General features: G+C 39.8%; 1 protein-coding gene across 1 annotated transcript; it reads left to right on the top strand.

Annotated features, from left to right (window-relative positions):
- Nucleotides 1–254: 254 nt before the first annotated feature.
- On the top strand, nucleotides 255–13973 carry LOC119734711 (receptor-type guanylate cyclase Gyc76C-like). Its single transcript, XM_038208250.1, has 18 exons — nucleotides 255–597; nucleotides 1804–1950; nucleotides 2686–2864; nucleotides 3844–3982; nucleotides 4465–4631; nucleotides 4955–5145; nucleotides 5715–5820; nucleotides 6519–6677; nucleotides 7075–7179; nucleotides 7527–7598; nucleotides 8083–8248; nucleotides 8652–8801; nucleotides 9148–9331; nucleotides 9988–10128; nucleotides 10807–10930; nucleotides 11366–11606; nucleotides 12026–12124; nucleotides 12481–13973. The coding sequence occupies exons 1-18, from the start codon at nucleotides 270–272 to the stop codon at nucleotides 13077–13079; spliced, it is 3297 nt and encodes a 1098-aa protein (XP_038064178.1). The 5' UTR covers nucleotides 255–269; the 3' UTR covers nucleotides 13080–13973.
- Nucleotides 13974–18785: the final 4812 nt, after the last annotated feature.

Genomic DNA, 18785 nt, shown 5'->3' with positions numbered 1-18785 from the left:
TGATATTAAACTCCAAATCACGAGTTCACCATAATCCGGCCTACACAACCAATAAAATGAAGCCAAAATGTTAACTAAAGTACGGCACAAGAGGGCGTCCTAATGAATTAACAGTCACTACGTACATCGCTAGGGGTAGGCCAAAGTTGACATTCATTTTCTGAAAATCTGAAAGTTGACGAGAACAGATGACAACTAAGCATCACTTACTTTGATGATGTAAAAACAATCGGCCTATGGCTAGCAATTTCCTAATATTCCGTATCTTTATGTTACAGAAATGCACAGCTTATGAAGTCAGCGACAAGAAGGTTTACAAAACGTTCGCGAGGACCATCTCAACCGACACCGCAGTGGCCATCTCGGTCATGCAGCTCCTGCGCCACTTCAACTGGAGCGTGGTCAGTCTGGTCAGCTCGGACGAGGAGAAGAACCTGTCTATCATGAAGAACCTCAAGATGCGACTGCCGGACCTCAACATCAACGTGTCTTACAGCGAGCAGTACAAACGCAACTACTGGCGAATGTACTTCTTGCCTGAGAATGATGACGAGAGACTGATGAAGATCGTCGATAAGACGTACAAGGCAACCCGAAGTAAATGCCATTGGACTTGTTTTGGGAACTATATATTTTGAACTATTATATTGTTGACATTACCTAGCGGTTAGGGTATATGATTCCTGATCAGACGGTCCGGGTTCAAATTCAGCTACTGACCATATGTTATGTCCTTGAGCAAGCCACTTTACACCCTTTCTTGCCCCTCTCCACCCAGGAGTAGGCCTACAGATGGGTTACCGCATAGCCTAGGGGGACTCCCTTACGACACTACGATTAACGGAGGGCGTTCAACCTGTGCTAGGTTACCGCATAGTTAGGGAGTAACCTGTGAATGGATTGGCATTTCATCCAGGGGAATATAAATTATCTCAGTCGCACCATGCTTAAGATGAGGCTGGAGATAAACTCCAGCCTGCTTAGCCATATCGGCTCAGAACAGGGAAAGGTCTTTTCACCCGGACAATCTGGCGAAGCTGAGGTTATCCTTTGTTCCCCACTTGCCTCTTTCTGTCAAAAGTTATCTGCCGGGTGGCATTTCAGTTACGCAAATGGTTTTATTCTATTTTAGAGTAAAAGATTGACACGTGCCCGTTTTAGACAAAATATAGACAAATGTAATTAGTTTCAACGTCATGTAACAACGTCTTACTTGCAGTGTTATCAAAATTGCATACACCGTAACGGTTACGTCTCGATAGTCCGAAGTACCATTCGTCCGAAGTACCGTTGGTCCGACGTCCCACGTCCCATTGGTCCGATGAAACATAATACTGTGTAGTTCCACTGGTTCAGGTTGACTGACCCTAACCCTAATCCTATGGGGCGTCGGACCAATGGGACTTCGGACCAATGGGGTTTCGGACCAATGGGGCTTTGGACCAATGGGGCTTCGGACCAATGGGACGTCGGACTATAGACGTCCCCCACCGTACTAGAAGGGAGCGACTTCATTTTTGTGATAATAAAGGACCGTGTTTCCTGGTATGTGTCTGATATCTTAATATCCAGTTATCAGCCAAGAGAATAGCTGTAACAACAAAAGTGAAATAGTTCTTTCGTCACATGCTGAAATTTTGATACAAAATACTTTTTGATGACTCAAACAGACTGAACCAGTTGCCTACTTTCAGTGAAATCACTTAAATTAGCAAAAGGTCTGTGCAATTTCAACACATGCCACCACTGAATCAAGATCAAATGTTTGAACGTTTATCAGTGCTACTTTCTTTTCATTCGCAGTTTATCTCTTCATGGGGGAGTTCTACGAGTTGTACCATTTTTGCGAAGCTCTGGATGACTTTGGACTGTTGGAAAACGGGGAATACGTGGTGGTTAAAATCGACCCCAAAATACCGAATGATTCGGACTTTAAGGCACTAGAAGGAGGTACGCAAATGATGTATTCAAATTAAGTATTAAGCTCCATCGATTTCTTTCATCATATTTCTTTCAATTTCCATCATGTTTTAATTACGATCAATCACTACAAACTGATATAAGTCGAAATAAAAAAAAACCAAGCATGTTCAGCGTCCCGCCTTTTTAAAAAAAAGGAAGCGGGGGGGGGCCCTTTTTTCCCCTCCAAAATGGCCGCCCGACCGGGCTATTTTTCAAGATGGCCGCCATTTTTGTTTCTTAAATGGCCGCCATTGGACTAAGGAAATGACATAACAGCTTTATATGGGCTAGATGCAACAGATAAAGAGGCCAAAATGATGTCACTGTTGAAAATTTATGGAGGCGGCCTCCAAATAGGAAGCGGGCGGGGACGCTAAACATGGTGTTGTTTTTATTTCGCTCAAAGGACACTGTCATAACCCTGAAATAAAATAGTCCCATCTATATGAATAGCTTTAGTCTGATCATATCTCGAGGAAAAGCGTGCGGAAACGGGGGCTCGGGTTTTCAATGTGTTGGATTAGGTCTAATCAATTTTATTCTTTGGAATTGGACACAATACAGGTGCAACAGATATATACCCCCCCCCCCCCAATACCCTGGGATCTTCACTGAATGAGTCATTATAGATGAGATGGGCAGCGCATTAAAAGAGAGAACTGGCAAACCACATCACGACAAACTGAATGAAATTCTCTCTTTCTTTTCTCTGTGAATACTCAGATTCGTACACCCGTTTGTTTACACCGGAAGTTCTGCACTACTACAAGAACGTACTGTTTTTGTTTCACACGCCGCCTAACGATGAAATCTACGAACAATTTAAAGAGGAAGTCGTGACATACCTCCAGGAACCACCCTATAACAGTAACCTGACCGAGTTCGAAAAGGATGACATGTTTGTGAGTTCCGAATCAACTATTAACCCTGAGTTTACTAAACAAATACTTACTTACTAGGGGCCATGTCTCCATGAAGTGATTTTTAGGAACGTAATTATAGGAAAATAATATGTTCCTAAAAAAATGATTTGTTCAACTTTCTACTCCTCTTAAATTTAGGCAAATATTTGACATCCCTTTTGGTTAATTTTATTGAAAGGTGCATTTCTTTAAACTGATTTTTTTTTTTAATTCCATGCTTTTCCGAAATTCTGGAAATTTTTGGTGCTAAAATATAGCTGTAAAATTGAGGTTTCTGCCTGAAATGATATCACACTTTTGCTCATGAATATGGAAACTTTCGTCAGCATAAAAACCAAAAAGGTATTAAAATACCCTTAAAAGTGGCAAAAAGAAGTTATATGGGACACACAGGTGCATTACCAAGGATTGCATTAGAAAAATCACATTGCATGGGCCCTATAAAAACAGCTTTAGTACCTTTTATGACCGTACTATATGCCGGCTCTGTAATCTTCTTCATCTTCATGAATTTCCTCTCCTCTTGATTTCAATTTTGCTTCACATTTAAAACAAACAACGAACGAGAAAATTTTTGTACTGTACTTTTCTGATCAATGTTATTTGCACGTAACTAAAACTGCAAATGTGTCTAAAATTATTTTCGTATTAAAAAAACCTTTAACTTTTGATATACCAGCATTATGTAGTCCATTATAATGATTACATCTATAGCCTATGAGGAAACTTAAAGATTATTGATTTGTTTCAATTTCTTCAAATCATCTTCTGGTCGCTTTCAAATTTCTCTAAGTATGCCAATGTCTAGGCTTGCAGAAACAGAGTGCACTCAAGGTTATCAACGGTCAGCATTGCTATTACAAATGATGGATATATTCAGATTAACACACAAAAAACGGAAAGTAGTGATTAATATGCAAAACTGATAAATGCACCTGTTCTATTTTTTCTCCTGCAGATAGGTGAAGAGGCACCATTTTTGTACGATGCTGTCATGCTGTACGCCCATGGTCTGAATGCCACGTTAGCCAAGGGGGGTAAAATTGAAGATGGAATAGCGATCATTCAGGAAATCATCAACAGAGGAACATATCAAAGTGAGCAAAAATTCTCAGTCTTGATATGTTATCTAGCGATAAAGTGCTTTTACGGAATACCAGGAACTACGTGGTATACATTCATGGAGACAACCAATGCAGTTAATAAGGAGTCAGGTTAGCGAGGGGGAGGTCATTTCAAGGCTTTCCAACTCCAGTGCCGTTAAAAAGGACACGATTGAAAAATCCTTGGTTTCATTATTACCAGACAGAAATAAAACCAAAAAAAGGTTTTGATTTTAATACCATGAAACTGAAACCATGGAGGGCCGTCTACACAGTTGTTTATCTACACTGTTTGGAGCTTAAATGCATCTACATGTCATGTTGATGTTTAATGTTTAGTCATGATCACCACCGGGTTTTTAACTTGATTAAAAAGATCCCATCACTTCACGAGTAGAGACAATAACACTGGCAGTCGAGAGATGCAATATTGGATGCTCCCGGACTAAAATCCGGTTTTTTTTTTCTCTCATTAGGTATAATGGGTATGCAGCGTGCAATTAACAAGAACGGGAATGCCCTCATGAACGTCTCCTTGTTCGCTCTGGAGCAAAACAAGACAGCAGGCCAAGGCGATTACTACTACAAGATACAGCCGGTCGGCAACTTCCAATACAACGCATCAAACAATGAGACAGAGCTGGTAAGTATCTCAACTGACAGAAACGTGCTCCACTGAGAACCACACGTGTACAACTCACACAAGATATATGCTATTCTACCAAAAAGACCTAACATTTTTAATCTGCTGCCTAAATTATTAACTGCATTCCGTTCAATAATGTGAGCCATATGAATCTGATGGCCATAGATTCTGTCATTGAAATTGTTACACACTCGGAAGCATTAGTTCATCATCTCCCATAGGTCTATATGAACTGGAAAACTCAACAGCCAAGTCTTTTTTTCCCTTTGAGGCGTAATACAACACAACGTTTGATTTTTTTTCCTTCAAATTTCTAACAGACTCTGAAGCTTCGAGAAGACCGACATATCTCTTGGACGGGTGGCCGTCCACCTCTAGACCAGCCAAGGTGTGGCTTCTTCCGTCAGTTTTGCAAACCGCCGGACGAAACGATGTCACCTGCAGAGATAGCCTTCATTGTCTTAGGCAGTATGTTGCTGATTGCAATTATCATCGGAGCGGCGATTCACAGGTACTCATAAATATACCGGTTTGCAAAAGACGCCAATCCAGTTCCTTTGCCTCATTTTCTTCTTAAAGGATTCCCCTTGAATATCACAACAGTTTCAACTGCACTCGAGACTTTAAACATTGCACAGTGGAATTTAGGTAAATGCATTTTGATTTAATATTATATTACCATTCCTTGGTGATTATCAGCTTATTTACTGTTTATTGGTAAGTATTCCTTTTCCTAATGCATCTGAAAAAGCGACAGAGTTTTCTGAAATAAGGTATTGCTCAAGTTACACTTACATTTTCAAGGAATTCTTTCAATGATTCTGAGATTCAATGATTTTTAGTAAGAAAGCTAATAGAACGTGTTGAAGACTTTGTTCAACATGTGAAAATTATACCAAGCTAAAAAAGATCTACCACAGTGTGGTAGATGCTTCAGGCAGGACTTCGCGTCCAGTTTAACCGGTAAATTGCCCGAGGCCTATCTAAACTTACTTCTAAATGGTTTTATAACGGATGCAACAAGAAAGGAATGTTGCTTCAAACATCTTTGTATTAAATGTATTCACATCTCGTCAACAGGGTGTATAAGTACGAGCAAGAGTTGGCGAGTCTTCTATGGAGGATTGACTACAATGAGATCAAGTTCAAAGGCCAGGATGGCTCTACGGCCACATTGGGAAGTCGGGTACGTAGTTCAAGACACCACCGATGTCACTATTTCATCAATCACGACCCATTCAAATTAGCCAAGTGGCTGCAAATTGCAGCCTACGATATAAAATAATTTTCACAATAGTAACAAACAGATATTACAGAATGATTGAACATTTCCTGACCTGGGTTCAAACCATGCCCGGGTCCAGATGTGGATTGGGTTTTTATTCCCTACTTCATTCCGTGGGTTTTCCCCGGAATATTCTTCTCGTGTTTTTCCTCCCAAGTCCCAAAACTGTAATTCCTTCCCTGTCCTCTCTCTACAGGTTTTTTTTAAGGCTTGTGAGCTACAGTGCCTAGAGCGCTTAGGTTTCATCACAAGAAATAATAATAACAATAATAAAGTATGATACAGTGCATTCCTTAACAATTCAAAATCTCACCTAAATTTCTTCCAATATTTTCGTCAGCTGCACAGTATCGACAGTGTAATTCCCAGTTTCATGATCCGGTGTTTGATTTTCACATTTATCACTGCCAACATAGGTAACAAAGACAACTAAGTTGTCAATATGAAAAAAGTGCCACCGTCAACTGAATGTTGACCACTGCAATCCCGACTTTCACTTGATCTCTTTCTACAGTGACAACTGAGGTTCAAGAGGACCACTCAGCTCAGTGCGACCTTTAATGAAAGATACTCAAATCTGGCAATTTATATCACTGCAGGTGAGCATCATGACAACAGAGAGCCGAGCATCGGGCGATTGCTTAAGGGGCCAGATTTTCACCAATGTTGGTAAATACAAGGGTGCTACGGTAGCCGTGAAGAAGATCTTCAAGCAGCATATTGACGTCAGCCGAAGCATGAAAAAAGAGCTCAAAATAGTAAGTTCTTGAATGTATTTAGCTACGTTATGCTCCATATTTTAAGTTTTGACGTTTTTCTTCCATTAACTCTCTAATACTTAACTTTCTCTTATCTTGTTTCACTATATATTCCTAATCCATCACCACAAGCACAAAAGAAATTAGTTTGCCTTCAGTGGATGTACACCAGTTTTCAAGTGAGGTAGAGATGCATATTGAGTGTTAAAGGGCTTTTTAAGACTACACTGTATATACCAAAATGTAGATTTTGAATATCATATATACTTAACAAGAGTATACATTGCAAGGAATGCATCCTTATAAAAAATATCTTGTACACTGGATTGCACTATAAACTATATGTCAGTTTTCAGATGCTATGCCCCTGTTTATCAATCTTTTATTGTGTTTACAGATGCGTGATATTCGACATCCTCATTTGAATCAGTTTATTGGTGCCTGCATTGATCCACCTAACATCTGCATTATATCCGAATACTGCCCCAAAGGCAGTTTACAGGTATGCATTTCTTTCCATATAGAGCTTACCACAATGAAATATAACATTCATGTCATTGTTTGTGTTCTATGGTCTTTGCACCAAGTTGACTGCAGCAAACTGAGTAAAGTGTATGTTGTTAAATTTTGAAATCCGGCAAGTTAAAATGCATATTGGATGTCTAGCTGCAATATCCATTTAGAAAGCCATTGTTTGTCTAAAAAATTAAAGAAATGCAAAAGTCCAAATGACAACTTCCTAAATTACTAATAACCTTTGCATTTTGGTTTCAGTTATAATTCACTTGGCTTTACAAATTACTTGAGCTAAACATTACAAAACTAAAATTTTACCTTTTGTTCAAACAGGATATCCTTGCTAACGATGAGATGAAACTAGATAACATGTTCATAGCTTCAATAGTAGGAGATATCATAAAGGTAAATCAAATGATTGGTGATATTTAGAAAATGAGAATTGCACTTTTTCTGTGCTCAAACAAATCATCTAAATGGGACTGGGTTTCAGAGGATCAGGAAAATCCTAAAATATGGATTTGAATTAAGGAAACACTGTGGAATATGTTGAAGTTTATTCAACTTACATTTGAAAAATATACAAAAAGCATTGAGTACATTGAGGGAGGATTTTCAATTTGCAACGGTCGTGGTCCTTAAAAGTCTTCAGAAGAAATGAGAACTTGTATTTTATCATAAACAAGTGTACTCAATCCATAATATTTAGGCACCTTATTAAACAGGTACATGTATGCATTAAAGCAAGTGGGCAGTTGATTGCTGTCTTTACATCCTAAGCTCCAAAAAACTACGACAGTAGATAGTTTTAATCTATCTGTTTTAATCAACCCCAAACATTCTTTCATTAATCCTGTAATTTTTTTCTCATGTCCAAATTCGAATCCAGGGAATGCTGTATCTTCATTCCTCGGAAATCCACACCCATGGTAACCTCAAGTCATCCAACTGCCTGGTGGACAGCAGATGGGTGGTCAAAATCTGTGACTTTGGACTGTGGCGCTTCAGGTCCAAAGAGCAAATGTCCGAGTTGGGAGAGCATGCCTACTATGAAAGTATGATGTACTTTTTGCCACCGCTCTTATTAACTGACAATGCAACATAATTATTTTAATGTAAACTTTGAAATGCTCATTTGTGTTCCGTGTAACCTTCCTTCCACTGTTTTTATTCCCATTTTAAGGGGATAATAAGGCCTTTGGGGTTTTGGTGTGGTTTTGGGGGGGTGAAATTCCAAGAATGGGATGAAATTCCATAATCATGACTCATGAGTTAATCAATGCCTGTGTATACTCCTCAGTGATGATGGGCAATTGTAGCAAAGTGCCTTGCTAAAGGACACAAGCACCAATATCCCTGTCAAAATACATTGTTCTAGCCTTCACTGGATCCAGCCTTTGTTGACAAATGAACAAATTCTAATGCTTAATATTGTTTATTGTGCATTTAAATCAACAGGCATACTGTGGAAGTCACCTGAACTTCTACGAGATCCATGTCCGCCCTTATTTGGTACACAGAAGGCAGATGTCTATGCGTTTGGTATTCTTCTCTTTGAGATCATTTTACGGAATGGGCCATATGGAAACTGTCCACTCAGTCCTAAGGGTAAGATTTTGCGCTTGGTACAGATACTCTACGAATAGGAAATCACTTTAAAGACTTACTGTTCTAGGAAAACAGAGAAAAATTTAAGTATCGGCATACTAAATCAAGCTTTGGGCAATGATTGGAAAGAGTGAACCAAGTTTAAACCAACTGTACACAAACCCACATCTTTCGATGTGAGCAACATACTTAAGCATAGATGTGGGCAGAAATGTAATTTAACTGTCCTTATAACTGTTAAAGTCACAGTTATGCAGGGAAACCAAGGTTCATAGTTAGAGTATGATAATTGATATGTTTTTAACTATTTTGTCTTCAATATTTGATCTTTAATCCCTCTGTGCAGAGATTGTAGATCGGGTGACCTACCCACTGGATACCACGCAACCATTCAGGCCTAACGTGAATGAGATTGAGGAGTGCTCGGACTGTGTAATACACATCATGCAGGAGTGCTGGGAGGAGGTGCCTGACTGGAGACCTGACTTCAAGGCGATAAGATCAAAATTAAAGCCACTCAACAAGGGCATGTAAGTATGAATCCGAATTACTTGGACATGGCAAGCAGTAAGAGGATGCTGTTGCTTCCTGTTGTTGTTAGCAGTAGCCAAGCAAATTCGGCACAGCCAAGTGGCATAGCCAGGATCTTTTTCAGTTGGGAGGAGGGGCCAAGGAGGGGGAGGAGGGACCAAGGAGGGGGGAAGGAGGGGCCGAGGAGGGGGGAGGAGGGGCCGAGGAGGGGGAGGAGGGGCCGAGGAGGGGGGGAGGAGGGGGAGGGGGGCCGGGGGCAGGGGCATCAGCATGTTATGAGGGGGCACCAAAGGCAGACCCGACAACAAGCAAGGCCAGGCAAGTGCTGCTTATTCGGAGGGGGGGGGGGGGGTTGACCTCTTTTGACGCTAGAGGGAGATCTTTTTTCTTATCAATTTATTCACGTCATAAAGCCGTACGTAAAGGGAAGTCCTCTTCTGTTAAATTATTCAAAAGGATAATTGAAAAAGACACTCCCTTGGCAAGAGAAAAATTTCAGATTTTTGTTTGTGGGGGGGGGGGGCACCTGGGGGGTACTGGGAGTTTGTGGGGGCCTGTATAGTTATACTGCCATTAAACACACACCTTAAAACAAACGTTTATATTTACTGGCTCTGTTAATTTGGAATGTGTTGTATTTTGCTGTAATTTTCAGGAAGTCAAATATCCTGGATAACATGATAGTAATCATGGAGAAGTATGCCAGCAACTTGGAGGGAATTGTGGAAGACAGAACTCAAAAACTCATCGAGGAGAAGAAGAAGACGGATAATTTGCTGCATCAAATGCTGCCTATGTGAGTGTTGCAGGCTGAGATACTGATTGGCGGTAAATTATAACTGGCTGTAGCTCTGTCAGCAGAGTTGGAATCAAGTCATTACAAGTCACATTGGGAGTTCACCAAATGTGTCTTGAGTCAGTGTGCTATGTAGCATTTGGTGACCTGACCTGAAACGTGGCTGGCCGGTGGCTACAACATCACAAATGAATGCAGCAAAGCCTTTAAACCTGGCTCAATGGACTAACCATGGACGTGTGATGGCCATACATTTAGATAGACACAGCAAGTACAGGCTTGAGACGATTGTCAAGCAATGTAAATGAACTTTGACCAGGGTGATCCTTTATCATTGTTCATTCCCAATTACTTGTGACCCGACTTGCCACCTGACAAGTCAGCTGTCACAAGATTGACTATGAAGTAAAAGAAAAGGGCAGTATTCCTTTTTATTAATATATTATATGATAAGCATATATCTCATTATGATTGGACATCATGAATTCAACATCTACAAAGGAAAAAAGCAAACAAAAAAGTCTTACCTTACCTTTTGAACATGCGAGTTGTTATTTGTTGCATCTCCTATCCTGGTACTCCTCTTGTTTGACAACTTGACAAGGTACAAGCTGCAAAAGGGAACAAATCATATTTTATAACTTTTGAATAAAAGTTGGTGTTATTTTCCATCCACAGGCCAGTTGCCAATCAACTCAAGAGAGGCCGGCAGGTTGTGCCAGAGTCATTTGACTCAGTCTCGTTATTCTTCAGTGACATTGTGGGCTTCACTGCTCTTTCGTCACAGAGCACTCCTTTCCAGGTGGGACTACCGTTTCAACAGACAGTTCATTTAAGTGGCACATGGGGTTGGGGTGTGATGCCTGTAAAAGACTGAGGCACACAAATGTTTATGTACAGTTTTCTGCAATGAGCAGCACTCCCAAGTATGGGGCTTTTCTTTGAATGAATTTCCCATCTTCATATAGCTCTTGCCCACCACCCCAGCCACGGTAGTGGGAGCCATGGAGTTTTGGCTATGCACCTATTTTCTTTATACAGATCCTTAAAATCCCCCATTGCTTTTATGTTTTCACAACAGTAGCTTCAATGTATGTTAAGCCTCCTTATTTCAAATCTAATTCTTAATTTTTTTTTATAGCAAGTAAAACAAAACCTGAAGTCACTGTTTTCAGATGTACATCATTTTTTAATTGGAAACTAAACTTCACTACAAAATTCTATCCAAATTTGCCAGATTGTGGACATGCTGAATGACCTGTATTCACTCTTTGATGCCATCGTCAGCTACTATGATGCGTACAAAGTAGAGACTATCGGCGATGCATACATGCTGGTGTCAGGCCTTCCAATTAACAACAGCAGGCACTCTGGTGAGATTGCCTCCACCGCTCTCCACCTGCTGGATGCTGTGCAGCATTTTGAGATCAGACACAGGCCGGATGACCGGCTGAAGCTCAGGATAGGACTACATTCTGGTAGGCTAAGCACATTTTCACTTAGTCGGGAAGGAGTTTGGACAAATCTGTCACTGAATAGGCATGGGTGACTCCATGCCAGAATGAAACAGAATCGATTCCGAATTTGTAATTGGAATTGTGATGCCACAGGGAACAAGTGCGCTTCGTCAGCATAGTGGGCGAGGTGAAGCCTCTTGCATATTCCGTCTTTGTTCAGGGGTACTTTAGTCCACAGAGTCCATATTTTTTTTCACACTGTACAAAGTATTGCATGATCGCTTAGATGTTCGAAATGGCAAAAACATAATTTCTGCACAGCCTCCCCCCTTCCCAAGTTCACAAAGAGTGCAGAATCTTTGATACTTGAAAAGCTTGGAGTGAAAGCTCAATGTTATTTCATTATTCTACCAGGTTGTACTGTTTGATGTGTTTTTCAGGTCCTGTTGTGGCAGGGGTAGTTGGTACGGCAATGCCTCGCTATTGTCTGTTTGGAGACACAGTTAACACAACATCCAGAATGGAGTCAAATGGTTTACGTAAGTTGAAAATTGCACACTGACTATCCCCGCACATGCTACATATGTATGTATTCTTTTTTTCACCTAATGCTGGTACATATTAAACCTAGTGATCCAAGATCTTTCAGAATCCATCAGGAGGTTTTGTAGGATTCTGCAGGATTCTGGAATGGAGAGTCCAGAAAGTAAACATGGGACTTGATGCCCCTTTAAAGTTTCAAGTCTATGGATTCCTGTACGCTGGTAAAGTTTGAAGGATTCTGTAAGGTAACAAGCAAAAATACCTTGGGACTAAGGGTTAAAAGTGTAGACAATTAAAGAGAGCACAATTTTGTTTCTAAAAATTCTACTCATACTTTTTTGTTTGAACACAGCTCTTAAGATTCACTGCAGCATGGAAATTAAGGAGAACCTTGATAAGATTACAGGCTACACACTAGAAGAAAGGGGCCTTGTGAACATGAAGGGCAAAGGAGAGCTGCTGACATACTGGCTGGTATCACAGTTGGACAGCTACAGACGTGATAAACCCCTGAAAGTGAACTACGCAGACCAGGACGATGCTTACGAGCGAAGAACCTCAAAGTTTCTGAGTATGCAAGGTGTGAATGAACGGGACAGCTTCAGCGGTAGTGGCAGGAAGATCGACGCCATACCTGAGACACGATCCACAGGAACCAAAGGATGCTCCTCCTGTGTGACGGGGGTTAACAGGCCCCAGTCAGCTGTCAACCCTTCCGATCGGAAACGCTTTGATAGCAACATGCAAAACTGTGTGTCTGAAAGCAAGATCCCCGAGTCCACAGCGGAGCAGGAGATGATCCGGTCAGAGTTAACGAACACCAATGGGCTGAAGTTCCAGACGCGCGATACCTGTGTACACTTTGAAGAGCCAAATAAGAAGAGGTTTAGTGATACAGACATCACGTTTACCATGCCAATGAATGATTGTGAGACCGAAACCATCGTATGAGGCTTAAGCACTGGAGGTTTTGGAAGTAGAACTGACAACCGTAAGTAAGATATCTGTGACAAATCCTCAAGCAATGGACCAGACTCAACTTGAAGATGTACTTTTGGAGAAATCAAGTTTCATACTACATGTTGTATTTACTGTTGTATTTAATGTATAGGCTTGGCCGGTCAAGCATAGGGCTACAAACTTCTGGCCAACAAGGTGGTCCTATAGATCATCAGCCCCATAAAGTGCCCCTGAGAAGTGTGCCTACAATTTAAGAAGAAATAAGCAAAGTGGCGCTGTATGTAGCTAACAATACACTTTCTATTTTAGCAGAATTAGCAATAGTTGCAATATTTTCAACCACAGCTTGTTCCATCAGAATACTTTATTCTTTCTTAAAATTTACAAAGTTCTGTTCCTGTTGACTCTCTCTCTCCCTCCATGATTTCAATTGACTTCATAAGTGTTTCAAAAGCTCTAATTGTGTAGTTTAAAATCACATACAAAGAAAAATTCATACTTTGTCAGTACATGTATTGGATAGGACCTCAGGAAGGCAGATTTGCAGGTGTGTGCATATTAACTGAAGTTCTAGTAAAACTAATTCAGTACATTTCTTTGAGGCACAGCAGAAAGGCACCAAACTGAAGCAAATGCTGCTGGCAGCTGCAATAAAATACTATAACCTCTAGTCAAGGTCCTGCTCATCCAAATTAAATATACTTACTGTCAGAAACATACATCAATGTATATGTTTCCATACCACTGCTACTTCTAACATCAACTTGCTTAGTAGCAAGTTAATGTGTTGAGTAATCCCTTCATCTTAGTGTCATTAATTAACACAGAATAATGCTTTCTCTTGAAACTGGATCCACTTTACACAGGGCTACATGTACACATGTACATGTACATGTACATGCTCACGTGTACATGTACATGCTCACACCAGATTTAGACTCTGTGCAGTAACAGGAGAAGGGGCTGTGGCCTGCAAATGTGTGGTAAGGACATTGTGCTGTGCGGACTGGTTTGCGCACATACTTGAATGTGCAAGCAAGCCTGTCAGATATAGCTTTGCAGAAGATAACCCGGCAGTGCTCACAAAGAATGACATTCAATTGTCCTTCAGAAAGGGCCACACAAACCAGTGCTGGCAATGAATGGCCCTGATTATAGGTTTGCTTTCCCAAGGCATTAATTTCAGCGATCGGGTGTATACTTTTGTATTTCATTTATTTTTTAAAGACCGCTGCATTTTAAACGGTATTATTTGACATAGGTACAGTGGGTGTGTACATTGTATACAGCTATTGTACTTTGTAGTCTTCCTCATACAAATATTTTTATTGTGAATAATTTATTATTGAGTAATTTATTTACACAATTTCTTGGAGAGAACGTATCTTTTTGTTGTTGCAATCATATCCTTTTTCAATGAGACTGTGTTGTCATTGCAACAATAAAAGTTGCACAGTATCGATAATTTTATGCAAAGATCCTTTGCAATTTCATCCAAAGAACCCACCATGTCCAATATAGTCAAGCTGAAGCATGACAAAAGCAGGTCTCAAAAATTCCCCCCCCCCCCACTTTTTGGCAGGCATTTGCCCACAGTTTTCATCTGTTTTACCTTGCGTAAAGGCAAAACTTTTTGGCTTTTTTATTCCATAATGGAAAGAAACAATTTCAGATTTTTTTTATAATTTAGTTTTTCAATTTTCATAGTAGTAATGATTTTCCAGCAAAGTCTTTTCCCCCCTGGATTTTCATTACACAATCTCAAAATGCTAACTTTTCTCAAGGGATTGGGTTTTTATAAGCTGATGTAAATAATGTATTAGTGTCTAACTGTACAAATAAGATAAATATTACTAAATAAGATTCATATATTGCAAGCAGTATCAAGCAGTATCATTCCTCCAGAATGAACTGGAGGTCTTCTGTATGTAATGTTTGAGGATAATTAATAGGACTTGCAGTTATCTGTATATACATTCACATAAATACACCATAGGAATACCAGGGTAAGTCACTGACAATGAACTCAAGCAAAGGAGACCATCTGTAACATATAAACGAATCAAATTGGTAATATCCTTCTGAATGAACTATTGTTATTGAATCGTACCAACCCGTTTTGATTTCCTTCCATCCATGTTGTCAGTCATGGCTCTGATATGTTAATTTGAAATGTTTATTTGTGAGCTGGATGAGGTGGGCTTTCTAAATCCAACATATTTCTTCAATATTACAGGACATGTTTAAAATCACTTTCTGCACTGTCATACTGTTATAACATGTCAATCTCAAGCTATCCAGTCTAAGGTCATGAACTCTGAGAAAGGCATTCCTTTGTCTTTGTTCACCGCTTGTGACCAGACTTGCGAATGACAATGGGCTTTACTACAACATTGTATAATTATTTAGTACCGGTGATTTTCAAGGAGCCTAACTCTTTAGAAAGATTGCTCATCCGTTCAGAAGTTCAGAACTTTCCTGGAGCAGAATTCTGATTCAGATGTGAAAAAAATACTGTGGTCTCCTTTGACTGTTGATAGTCTCTGCTGTGTGTAGACCTATGTGTGGCTTTATGGCGGTTGGTAATGACCAATGAGACTAAGTGTATTTAAAACAATTTAGTCAAGTGTAAAGCATTCTCTTGTTGGATCTTAAGCTACTAGAACATCTTTGTGCCTCAAACCAGAGTGGTTAATCCAGTCATCACAAGTTAAATCACAAGTCACTCACAGACAATTCTTTCTGTACTCAAATAATAAGTTATTGGAATGAACTCTTAAGAGGCATTCGTTTGTCATTGTTCATCCCTTGTGCTGTGATCTGAGGCGCGTTCAATGTGGAATACCTATACCATTCCCTCATGCCTTCAACAGTGAAGGTATACAGGGAATCCCAATACTGGGATTGCATGCGTATTGCACTCTGGACTGCGCCCTGACTTGTGGGTTGATTTGAGATGGTTTCAGTTACAACTTTGCTTTAAACTTTAATTTCAGTTGAATTATTCAGAATATGAGATTCCACATTCTGTACATGCTACAAAATTTATTTTTAAGATTGGTCAAATGTTCCTGACACTGACTGCATGATTACCATGCAAGTCATTTTGGGTGAGTGGTTTTGAAAGAGGCTATGAATTCATGTATTTATTTTTACCAAAGAGGAATGGCCACAATGCTTAAGACATGTGGATCAATGAATACAATTATTAGTATTTTAAGACACTGTCTGACAGACACTTAATCACAGGGCTAAGATGTGCATTGGTGGAGTAGAGAAGTTTTCCTTTGAACCACATGCTTTAGAAGTGACAACATTATCTTATGATGTCATTCTTCTTACATTTTGGTAGTTTGCAATGCTGCTGTCTTTGCCAAATATCAAACAAAGTTACGAGGCCTTAGTCCATGAAATTATTGAATGACACCTGAGAACATTGTCATTGTGATTAATTAGTCCCCTACACACATGAACACACCTTTTTTTTTTCATGAGTTTGCATTTATAATTAGAAAAGGCCTTAAGTCTGTTTAATTGATACACAGAAAGCACCCATGTGTTTGTTTTGCTGTGTTAAGTGTTGTGTGGTGTTGTTTTACTACAGTTGTTAATGTTTACGAGATAGACGATGGCATGGTATACAACTATTGAGTGGCTCAGCATGGAATGGGAGGAATATTATCGTAAGTTAAAATCTGGACTTTTCCATTTCACGAGGCAAAGCCGAGTGAACTGGAAAAGTCCAGATTTACCGAGCGATAATATTCCTCCCATTTCACAATTTAAAGACACTCATTATTTGTTTTATGTAACTGACATTGTCATTTGAAATTTGAACTTTTATTTCAATAAAAATTGGTGGAAAATGTATTTCTCTCTTCCAAACCACCCCTTCATGAAAATGTTTGAACCCAACACTGTAGCTCTGGCTCTTTGGAACAATACGCGCTACGCGCAACGCTGAACGCGCACACCAGCATGTATTTGCACACAAATACCGCGTCATGGAACAAGAATGATCCTAACTGTTTAATAGTAGTTCCCATTCGCCATGGGCGAATGGGACTTTTTGAGCCACGGCGTACTATGGGAGAAAACATGAATGTCACATGATGTGAGTTCCACCAATCAAATGACAAGGATGTGTATGTCGGTTATATAATATACAATATCTCTTCTAAAGCAAATTTTATTCCTTTTCATCCTTACAAGTCCATTATAATTTCAGTCTCACTTCAACATGACAACCAATGTCATACTATGACAAAGGTATTAGTTACTTTCAGAACCCCATTCTTGTAAGAGAATCAAAACCCATTCTTATGTTTTGAACTCGTCTAAACAGCTGGTGAAGACCAGATTTTAAAAAAAATTCTGATTCATGGCTCTGAAGTTTTCTTTTTAAAGGGAATTTTAGTCCGAAAACCATTCGGTTGACAACTGACACATGCGCAATTCTCAACTTAGGCCTACTTACAAAGTAGCAACAGCGAATAAATAAGAGGGGTCCTAAAAGTAACTAATGCCGTGACAAAGGCACTCCCTGGGTCTGTGTCATGCATTGTTCATCATGTTCACGTTTCAGACAATTTAGATTCGTATGGCATAACGTTCCTGTAGCTTGGAGCTTAATTATCTCCCATTCCTCGAACAAGCGAACACTGTCAAAACATTCTGAAACAGGAACCTGCAAAGTAAACTATAGGCCTACATGCAGGCGTGCGCGTGTACACAGTACCACAACTAGCGTGCACTCTAACAATACGACAGGGGGCGTGTAAATTTCAAGTCTCAAGAGCAGTCGCTTGTAGTGGGTCTTTCGTGACCTCTAATTACAGAAAAAAACTATAAGGTAACTTATTTATTTTCACTTACCATTAATTACAACTCCCGTACATCGTCGTCAGGGTAAAAAAGTATCATAACCTGCAATACAAAGCAGGAATTTACGTGCGTTTTGGAGTCTCACATGTTTTACCTCGTCCCAGCCGAAACCCGCCATTTTACTATTTCGCTCTAGAGTTGCGCAGTGCGCCACATGCGCCACCGCTCTCGTGACCGGCTAACGTATGCCTACTTATATATTTATCCGCGAATGTTTTTTAAATAGTTTCCGCAGCAAGTCGAAACCCTTGCTTTTTAAAATATATTTAATAAAAAGCTTGTTGATAATATGACACGTAGCAATCTTTTCTAATTATACAATGAAGAAAACACAGAATTAACTGGACAAAATCTTGGGAACTATAATGTCCCTCGTAGACCGGCCGACGTACGTTATAGAGTGTAAAGTGATAAGGCGTTTGCCTTAGGACGAACGGCTGTTTCATGAGTTAAAAAAAAGGTTGAGAAAAGCTAGACGTGACTGATTCAAAGTATCGGGTATGAACAAGAACGTGGCATGAGGTCGGACCCACAAGCCATTTAGACATTACGCAAATTAGACCAACTGACTGACAGACTGTGACGGACGATTGGTTTTTTTATACTCAGACTGAGACACACGTCGGATTTAAGAATGTAGGCCTTATTGTATGTAGACAGCTCCACAAAAACTATACCATACCAGTACGTAAAATAATGACGATTCGACTGGACAAACTAACAAACGGACTGACAAAGAGGAACCTAAGTAATGATATATGATATGGCCCGACGTGACAAAAATTAAATTAAAGACAGTACTGCAAAAAAAGG

This window comes from Patiria miniata, unplaced genomic scaffold (assembly GCF_015706575.1).
Source record: "Patiria miniata isolate m_02_andy unplaced genomic scaffold, ASM1570657v1 HiC_scaffold_28, whole genome shotgun sequence".
NCBI classification, from domain to species: Eukaryota; Metazoa; Echinodermata; class Asteroidea; order Valvatida; family Asterinidae; genus Patiria; species Patiria miniata.
Note: the sequence above shows the minus strand (reverse complement) of the source record. Positions and strands in the feature narration are given on the sequence as shown.